Source organism: Poecilia formosa, unplaced genomic scaffold (assembly GCF_000485575.1).
Source record: "Poecilia formosa unplaced genomic scaffold, Poecilia_formosa-5.1.2 Scaffold136, whole genome shotgun sequence".
NCBI lineage: Eukaryota > Metazoa > Chordata > Actinopteri > Cyprinodontiformes > Poeciliidae > Poecilia > Poecilia formosa.
This window is the reverse complement of record NW_006800075.1, coordinates 969,594-980,182: the sequence shown is the minus strand read 5'-3', so window position 1 is coordinate 980,182 and position 10,589 is coordinate 969,594. Positions and strand designations below refer to the sequence as shown.

Below are 10,589 nucleotides of genomic sequence, written 5' to 3'. Positions count from 1 at the left end.
CAACACTTCAAAATAAATAAGGGTTCAAAAATAAAATCAACACTTCAAAATAAATAAGGGTTCAAAAATAAAATCAATACAAAACCTGATTGATTGAACCCTTTACAATAAATAAGGGTTCAAAAATAAAATCAACACTTCACAATAAATAAGGGTTCAAAAATAAAATCAATACAAAAATAAAATTAACACTTTACAATAAATAAGGGTTCAAAAATAAAATCAACACTTGAAAATTAAAAATGGTTCAAAAATAATATCAACACTTCAAAATACAAAATCTCTGGAAAATAAAATATTATGTATGTTGTTTTGAAAAACATTAGAATATAAGCATTTTATCAAATCTTCATTGTGGTAAGATCATGTGAGTTCTTAAATCCATGGAAACTCAACAGTTTGTAAGGTAGGTGAGTTAGCTCAGCAGGTTAGAGCACCGTGCTGGTAATGCTGAGGTCATCGCTGAGGTCATTGGTTCAAATCCCATATGGGGCAATTCATGTGTAAGGTCTTTCAGACAATCAACACTTCAAAATAAATAAGGGTTCAAAAATAGAATCAATACAAAAATAAAATCAACACTTTACAATAAATAAGGGTTCAAGAATCAAAATAAAATCAACACTTTACAATAAATAAGGGTTCAAAAATAAAATCAATACAAAATTAAAATCAACACTTTACAATAAATAAGGGTTCAAAAATAAAATCAGCACTTCAAAATTAAAAATGGTTCATTTATGTTTTCGCATCCACCTGAATAATATGTAGTTGCGCCCCCGGTTGTGTTAATCCATTTGAGGAGCCGGTAGTTTATCTTGAGGAAATAAATGACGATGCAAAAGTTAATTAGACTGTAACATGCGCAGTCCGCTGCTCAACCACTGCGGACGTGGCTCCGCCGCTGCGAAGACTTAGAAACCGCTGGGAGAAACTCATCCAGCGGATTTAACAAATGGAGCCTTCTTGGTGCTCGTTACCCAGGAGAGCGGCGCTCTGGTGGAGCTGCAGACGTAACATCTGTCCGTTTCGGAGAAGCGAAATCACGCAAATAAATAAACCTGGTAAAAGCGCACACCGGACCGCACAGGGTAAAACACTCAGAGTTCAGTTGATCTGTTTGGATAAACAGATCAACTGACTGATGAATTAGCGCAGATTTTTCTGCAGATGGGGACCAGGAGGAAGTTGTTCAGACCCCAGCGGGTGAAGTGATGCTAATTTAAGTAAATTCGCTTAATTTAATTTATTAAAAGTTATAAAAGTTATTGGGGCCTCAGTCAGTGGTTTTTGTCACTACGGAGAAAAATGTAGATGCATTTATCTTCTTAATTTGTGATGGGATCTGGATTCACGGTGAATATTAACTAAACCGCATAAAATGCGGCTAAATGGCCGATGTTAATATGATTGTAATTTCACGGATAAAAATAGTACAGGACCGATTTTTTTTTTATGTTGTCGGTCAAGATAACAAAAAAAGTCTAGCGCGACCTGCCGCCCTGACACCAACTCACACACATCTTCATTCACAGCCTTACTTGCAAATCGATTTTTCTTTTCTTAGACGTTTTGATGTTAGCTTGTTGATGTCTCAGTTTTATTCGCTGGGAAAATCAATAAGCAGCTTGAGGTGACTCTGCTGCTCTCTAGTGGCGAGAAGCCGCAATGTTGGTTGCTAACAATCGGAATGCATTGTGGGAGATGTTTGTAATCAATTCGTGCTCAAAACCAATTTTAAGCCAATCATCAGCCTATAAAATGCTGGGGGGGCCACATAAAATGACATGGCGGACCACATGTGGCCCACAGGCCTTGAGTTTGACACATGTGCTTTAGATCTATCTATCTATCTATCTATCTATCTATCTATCTATCTATCTATCTATCTATCTATCTATCTATCTGTCTGTCTGTCTGTCTGTGCTTTTATCTAATTTTTTATTTGTGAAAATAAAAATATAAACATTGTTTTTGCTTTTAGACACTACATACGGAATCCGTCTATAACTAGATGCAAAAATCCATTAATTAATCAATTAATCAATCAAGTTTATTTGTTTTGCAAATTTCAGCAAGTAGGCAGTCCAAATCACTAAACTTTTAATGTTCAGAAACTTGTATATGGAAGGCAAAATGTGTTGAACATTCAATTTAAAGTTCTTTAACCCTTTCATGCACAGTGGTCACTGCAGTGGACAGCTATCTAAAAGTCATTTTCTTCAGATAACCCATAAAGAACAATAATACTAATATATTTTTTCAAATAATAACTTTGTATTTGAAGAAATTTACAATTGATCACCTAAAACAAATAACATTTTTAAAAAAATGTTTCCTACCTTTTTTATGCCTTAAGACAATAAAAAAAGTAAAAAATCCTGACACAAAGGATCATAATTCATGCATGAAAGGGTTAAAATATTAAATCTGATCATGTAAAAACCAAAACGGTGTTTGCCCTCTCACAGGTGCCTACGTCCCTGAGGGTCTGATGACTTCCTGCTCTTGGGACTACATGACCTTTACCCCTTCGGTGCGCTCCTACACCATGTTGCTCTTTACATTTGTTTTCTTCATCCCTCTCTTCATCATCATCTTATGCTACTGCGGCATCTTCAGAGCCATCCGCCACACAACACGGTTGGTACATCCGCATTTCTTCACTGTCAGAACCAACATTCTCCCACAGAGATAAACTCCTGCTTGGATTACTCAAAAAATACGCCAAAAATGTAACATTTTGTGTGTGGTTGGCAGAGCGATATCAAAGATCAACTGTGAGGGAAGAAGAGACTCTGCAAAGAGGTTCCATAAAATGAGGAGTGAATGGAAAATGGCTAAAATCGCCTTAATCGTCATTTTGCTGTTTGTCATCTCCTGGGCTCCGTACTCCTGTGCAGCCCTCACTGCATTTGCAGGGTAAGTGCCTGGATGTCTGCGCCGTAGCCAAGGCTGCTTAAGACAAATTATTTACCATGTGGCAGAATTTGAAACTCTCCACAAGCACTCAGACTCAGTGAAGCACTACATTTGTGGTGGGTTTCATTTATAATAAAGCAGTCTGGAGATCAATTTAGGATGTAAAATGTCAGTAAAGCTGCTTCATGCATCATCCTGTTTTATACTGACTGTCATTGTAAAAAGCAGGATCAGTGAGTTAAAATATATTCCCATAAATATAAAGTCAAGATAATGCACTTCTGAAAATATTTGCTGAAGTTTCAAGGCTCTGCCCGCTTACCTTTTTTCTCATAACGCATAAATCTTCTAGATTCAATAAAAGGTGACGCCATTCAGAACATTTTCTAAGTTACAGCAGCATTAACTTTCTCAAGCTCTTTCTTCTGTGTATTGATTAGTTGGTTGTGTCTTGTTTAAATAATTTGCATAAAGCAGGTATTTTATCTTTCCAAACAAATGAAATGGCAAGATCCTTCCCTATTTATTAATTGATTCTCCCAAATAAATTTGTAAAAGAACGCTGGCAGGATTTACGTTACGTTACATGGTAGATATCTGAGCAAAAAAACATTAAAAATCACTGCAACAGCAAGATAACGCTCCCTACGGTTAACCTTTAGCAACCTGTCACATGAAATAAATACAGCTCTGTTGTTTCCAGCAGCTCTGAAACTGCTCAAACGCCACTGGACTGCAGCAGATTTAGAAAATCTGCAGCTTTCATCACAAAACTACATCCGCGTACGTCTACACGCGGACATTTCCTGACAATGACAAATTTCCCAACAAACATGGTTTGTTTCTGCAAACAGTTTGCAAAAACAAACCAGTTGCAAGAGTTTCTGCAAGAACCTTGATGAGTTTTAGTTCTGATGTGACGGAGAAAATGGACATATGTGGTTTTCTGTGTTGCCACAGATCATGCTGCTCAACACCAGGTCTCTGTTTCTGTTTTCTCAAACTGATTTCTTTTCATCTCTAAATACAATGTCAAGGTTTCTCTCAGACATTGGTGTGGCTACATTTTTAATTTGATCTGCAACCTAAAGAGCCAACAACTTTCCCTTTGTCTCCAAGTGTAATAGTACATGTGCAATTTGGAGGCGTGTGCTCCAAATCAGGAAACAAATTCCAGAGGGAGTAAAGCTGACACCCCACCCATGTGAAAAATTGATTAGTGGTCTGTTACTGCAGGTTGGTGCCGTTAAAATTTTCGTTTGTGCTTGTTTTGGTTTTTGAGATAATAAAAGCTATTTTTAGGTCATCCAGAGGTCACCATTTCACTCCAAAACAAGCCGACCACTGGGCTACATTTTTAGTGCAGGTTTGTGCTGTTAAAATATTCGTTTGTGCTGGGTTTAATTATTGTGGAGAGAGCTTAAAATATTGGTGAGACAGATAACACTGACATCTAAAAACATTACTTGAAATGAGAGAAATTCCTTCCTGTTCTAAATCTTTACTGAAGTGCAAAGCAAAAGGAGGCACATTGTTGCAACAGCTGCAAAATCTCCCGAATTTATGATAGCATGATAGCATATGAAAATTAATAACTGCTGCTTTGTGGTGTTGATGTTCAGTGCAGACGCAATCAATTTAGGTGAAGTCAGTTATCGCCTGAAGAAAATTATTTAATATCTCAAAAACAAAAGCTGCAGAAATGACGGTTTTAACGGCACAAACCTGCACTAATCTGCACTCCAGCTGTTTGCCGGATTTTTTCACGTGGGTGCCGCGTCGGCTTCACTCAGCTGGAGAGAATGTAACCGGGTAGCAGCTGTAATGTCAAATATTACAGTAAATTTGCTTATTTGGAGCTCTGATTTCAGCATCAGTAGCTTTTAGTCTTAGCTCAAGTCTGATTTATTTATTTAGTTAATTCTGTTGATTTCAGTTGTATAACTCCTCTTTCTTCTTGACATTGTTTTAATGTTTAACTTTTATTTTTTTTTGTTATTTGTTAACTGGGACTTTTTGAATCCCAGAAAACTTAAATGTTTTTTATTTTAATAATGTATGCATCCTACAAATACAAAACTCACACACACACTGAAATGTACAAACTATAATCTCTCTAGTTTTTGTTCGTCTTGCTTCTTTTCTTTGGATATTTTTCCTCTTTCTTTGCCTCCAAATTGTCCTGCATTTATTCTCTTGTTGCTGAGAAAAATACTTTTATTTTCAAAAGAAAGCAAGAAAGAAAATTATTGCAAAAAAGGTCAAATTTATCTGTTTTTAGGAGTTTAGTGAGGACCTAGCTAAGATAATAATGCAACATTTTCTTGCTCTGTGGGCGAGTCATTTTCATGTCCTGAAATACAATCACAAAAACAATTTCAAGCAAAGTAAAAAACAACAACAAACAAATTCCTTTGTGTTTGTAAAACAGACAAAACAGGATTATATTCAACTATTATTTTTCTCTCTCAACAAAAGTGTTTGGCGTATAAATATCAGGCAGTCGGATAAACAAAAGAGCATTTATATAACGTATGAAAACATGACCATAGTTTAAACATTATGTAAAAGTCGGGCTTCAGGTCTTTTACTCATTTTAATAACTCCCGTCACTCACATGGTCCTCATTTCCTTCTCCCATTTTTCTCCCTGTCGCCTCATGCGTCTCGTCCGTTTCTCTGCCAGGTACGCCGACTTACTGACTCCTTACATGAATTCAGTTCCTGCAGTGATCGCCAAAGCTTCAGCCATTCACAACCCCATCATCTACGCCATCACGCATCCGAAATACAGGTGGGACGTGACTCCATGCTGTTTGTCTTCTTCAGAATGCACAGATTATAAAAACAGAAATACAACTGAACTTTAATGGGGTTTTTTTTTGTTGTTTTGTTTTGAGTTTTTAATTAAGAAACTTCTGCATGTTTGTTTGAAGAATGCAGCACAATTAAACAGTTTTTTGTTTTAGTCATGAGGGAAACATTTTGGTTCCACACTGAAAAAAGAAAAATAATTTTAAAAATGATTCATTGGTTTCTCTGGTTTTCACTCATTTAAAACATGATCGATAGTTACAATAAGGAAAATAGAAACATGCTTAGCTGTCATGTTCAGTTCTGGCAAATTACATTTTGTGAAAATTCAACATTGTCCATAGTACTTGATAAAAAATGTTTAATAAATTGGTTTTATAAATTGGTTTTGGCCTGTATTACTAACTATAGAAACTAGGTAACTTTCAAGCCCATTTGGTTTATCTGTAATTACAATCACGCTGCACATGAAGCTGGATGATTCGTGTCAAAAATAGATCCTGAGATGCTGGATGTCAGATTTAATGAAGACCTGATGAATTGGATCTAATATTGAATTCAACACTGTCATTTCAGGGAACTAAGGTGGTAAATCTGTAGGTTCTTTTTTTTTTAGAAAACTGTCAGAAGTTTCTTCTCAGCAACAACGATCAGTTGCTAAAAAGTGCAGAAAAGAGGCTTTAAAATGCAAATACATTTTCATATTTTCTTAATGTGCAGTCTTAGTTCCTACGCAGCTTCAGTTTTTGGAAAATTCACATATTATAAAAACTAGTCAATTTTATCATTGATAAAATAATCAAGCTTGTCATAATTTAGAAACAATCAGCCGTAACTGTAGCAAAAATGTACTTCTACATTTTCTGGATTCTTTGTTTGGCAACTGCAAACATGCTTCCTTGTAGCTGCGCTAAAACTAAAGATACTAAAGCATAACTTCACAAGTTGCATTGGATTTCTCATAAAATTACTGCTTTATTCTCGTTATATTTACTGTGTTCTTTTAACATTATGACTTTATTCTTGTAATTTAAAAATAAATCTTAGTCTGGGACTAATATTCCATTATATTTGACCTTAATTCAAATAAACAGAAGCATTTAAGCAAAACAAATATAAACCTTAACCGCCCTGATGTCACCATGGAAACCAAGGGATTGCTTTGGTGGGAAAAAAAATTCAGATTTTCTTCAAAAAATAAATAAATAAATAATAATCTGTACCTAAGTTTCAAATTTACAGTCTTTTAAATGTCCCGTGGGTAAATATATATGCTCATTTATCCATAACAATTGGAACTTTCAATATCTGGCAAGTTATTTTTGCAATTTACCATCTACTAAAAGAGCGTTTCTTCAGATTAACTTTACTTCCTGCTACGGTGGGGGTGAAAATACCGTAATAACCTGATATTGGCCACAAAGTGCAACGTCTCCTCTTTTAGAAACCGCTGGAATTTTTCAGATAGCGCAACGTGTGGCTGAATTACGGTACTGAAAATTTGGCATAATCGCCGGCGCTCCGTTCGGTCTGGAAGGGTTTGTCGATAAAATCGTGTCCTTAAAGTAAAGTTGCTGCCTGATCCGCTTACCTGCGTCTCGTTCTGACTCAGATCGGCCATCAGCAGATACGTACCATATCTGGGCATGTTGCTGTGCATCAGCGGCAGGGACCGCTACAGCAGCAGCAGCCTGCAGTCCACACGCCGATCGACACTGACCAGCCAATCGGAGTGCAAAGGCACCGGCAGGCATCGCACCTCGTCCCAGTCCGAGAGCGAATCAGTGAGTGTACCTCATGTCTCATCTGGTATGTCTGTCTCACACCTCCATCCATAACGCCCTCCAGCCGTGAGTCACTCATTTCGGATCCGAATCGTCACAGGCGCACTTCTCGGACACCGAGGAGGACTGCTCGTCTCAGACGCCTGCCGGTCGTCACTCGTCCGCTGACGTCAAACAGGTGCGCCATGCGAGCCAGAGATCAAAGGTGAGTGGTCACAACGCTGGAGCGTTTGAGAGAACCGCTGCCCTCCACCCCACTGACCCGGCCATTTGTCACCTTTCACAGCTCACCGTGAGTACATGAGGATGACCCATTTCCACATAAAGCTCATTTAAATGTTCATGTGTATCATCTAGAACACTCATTCTGCAGGTTGAAAGCCAAACGCCTCTAGTTTCGTTGAGTTTTGGATCATAGTTTTCAATACCTGTGGTTTCAGGTTCTTTCCTTGAAAGGGTGTCTTTTAGTTTTCTCACTATATCAAAGTTGATTTAGATTTTGTTCATAATTGAAAAGTGAGGTCATGTTGGCTGAAGGAGACATAATGTGCAAAAATTTACATTTTACTAAATTTTCTACTTTCTTTTGATTTGGAGCGCTTCTAAAAATGGAAAAAAAAAACAACAAAAAAAAAACACCCAGACGTTTTTGATAAGTTAATGTTTTTTAGTGTCTGCAAAATGAGCCGTTTCAAAAACCTTTCCTATTAGTAGGCACTGCCCGTTACCTAGCAACCCCAGCAAAACTCAGTCCGTTACCTAGCAACCCAACCAGAGTTCCAGCACATTTAGTCAGCTGGTTTTCCCACTGAATGCACTGTACAATGGCTGCTGGAAAAGACTAGTGTTTGATTGTTGACTTACCGTTCAGAAACCCCTTGCTGCATTCTTGTTGCTTGTGCAGGAGGCCCTACTTAAGCTTTCAAAGCTGTACAGTTGTAAAGAAAAGCATCGGTTTGCAGCCATTTTCATGTGTGAGTGTAAACGTTGATTTTGGGGGGGCGTGGCCAGCTGCAGCTCATTTGGATTTAAAGTAACAAGAGGCCCTAAAACATCTCAATCTGAAAGGAGCTCAAAATAGGCAGAATGATTATCAAAAATTGTGATGAACGTGTTTTGTATCCTAACCTGTTCACGGAAGCATAAGTCACTTGTAAAGTCAGTAGATGGTATTTTTTCTTCTTGAAACTATCATGGTTTTAGAAGCGCGTCTTTGTCTTTGTACCCAATTTTATATTAATGAGAATATCTTACACTCAAGACTAAGAACAAATCTTAAACTATCTTGGTTGGGCAGTCTTCACTTTCTTGAGAAATACTCAACATCTCATTAAACGGCTCCTGTTATCCCCTTACTGAGAAGTCTAATAACTTGGGATGCTAAAGACATTAAATTTTTATTGGTACATACAGAGTGTCTGCATACCTTAGGATGAAATCAAATAATTACAGTGTAACCCTGCCTGTTCGGTGAATTTGTGAATTCATTTATTTGTGAATTATTTGTGGGAGGAAACTCCAAAATGTTTGTGGTTCACAGATTTTATTTTTTTCTTTTCTTTGGAGAGCACATCTAAAATAGTTGAAAGAAAATGCAGCTTGGAAGCTGAAATATTTAGATACCATGCTACTTAACATGCTGTTGGTTGGCATTTGCAAAACAGCCTGACATTTTCCCTGTCCCTGATTCACTGAACCCCCAAGACCAGAAATACGGAAGATCATGGATGTTAGCTTCTATGCTAATGCAGTTTACACTCTACATGTTGATGCATATTAAGGTATATTTGGTGTCTGAACTTTTAAGTATTAAGTATTTGTGGATTTTAGCATTTTACTGGTGGGTCATTGTTGTGATGTTTGAGTAGGACGAAGCCACATATGAAATTGTGTAAATGTAGAGCAACAAAAACTCAGGAGTTCAACAAGCTTGTATTCTTGCAGCATCCAAGAGGAACTTAATGGACTGTGAAATCATCCAGATCACAGAATTGCTTAAAAGTGCTAAAACAAATAGAAAATTGACTCCAAACCTCATCCCCTGTAGACCTGTTCATGTCTTAAAAGCAGAAAGTCAGATGTAGGTTAGAGCGCCAGAATCATTCAGAGCCACAATGTGTGAATGTGTCTGTAGCTGTCAGAAACACTACATCATCCTCTGCAACAAGGAGGGAGACAGAAACAATCTCCTAAATATCACAGAGCCCCACCAGCCAGGATCACCTCAGCAGGTCTGGACACGTTTTTATCCACCATTACCTGGAGAAAGGTCACCAGCAGGGGACATCTGTTCGCAACACGTAAAGGAGTTAGCTTGAAGTGAGATGACTAAACTGGGTCTCACCTTCTGGAGACGCCGGTCACGGCCGCCCAGTTTGGGGTACCAGCAGGAATTATTACCATAAGTTTAAGATTTTAACCTCAGCAACGCAGTTTTACTGCTGAATTTAAGGTGAACAATGTTGTCTTTTAAAAACTAAATTACTTTTAACTCTTTAATACTTAATTTCAAATGTCCTTCTGGATATTTTTGCTTATTTTAGTTGTACGCAGTTCTTTAAGTGTCTTGTGAGTAAATATATTTGCCCATTCATGCATAACAACAGTAACTTTCAATATCTAGCAAGTTATTTTTGTAATTTACCATCTATTGAAAGAGTATTTCATCAGATTAATTTCACTCCCTGCTACTGCGGGGATGAAATTACCGTAGTAACTCAATATTGGCTGGAAAGCGCAACATCTCCCCTTTCAGAAACCGTTGGAGTGTTTCCGATAGCGCCACATGTGGCGGGATTATGGTACTGCAAATTTGGCTACGTTCAGTCTGAAAGGGTTAAATGTCCATCCAGAGATCCTCACTGCTTGGTCAAGCTTAATTCATAAGTACATCCCAAAAACCAGAATATCCCTCCAGTGGTTGAATTCTGACCCATTTTATGCAACAGATGTTATCAGGGCATAGATCTACATGTTTAAGGCAAGGCTCATCCGCTTGGACCGAAAAGAGTTTTGGCATTCGCCTTAAAAATTAAAAGTTACAGCCATCTATGAAGCATATATATATATA

General features: G+C 37.5%; 1 protein-coding gene across 1 annotated transcript in view; it reads left to right on the top strand.

The window, feature by feature from the left end:
- The window catches only part of LOC103145140 (melanopsin-A-like), a 32,514-nt gene that overhangs the window by 14,850 nt on the left and 7,075 nt on the right, over window positions 1–10,589 (top strand). Inside the window, exons 5-9 of the mRNA XM_016676621.1 lie at window positions 2,472–2,643; window positions 2,761–2,922; window positions 5,608–5,715; window positions 7,348–7,519; window positions 7,620–7,811. Of these exons, the coding sequence (XP_016532107.1) occupies window positions 2,472–2,643; window positions 2,761–2,922; window positions 5,608–5,715; window positions 7,348–7,519; window positions 7,620–7,811 (806 nt within the window). The remainder of the gene's footprint in view (window positions 1–2,471; window positions 2,644–2,760; window positions 2,923–5,607; window positions 5,716–7,347; window positions 7,520–7,619; window positions 7,812–10,589) is intronic.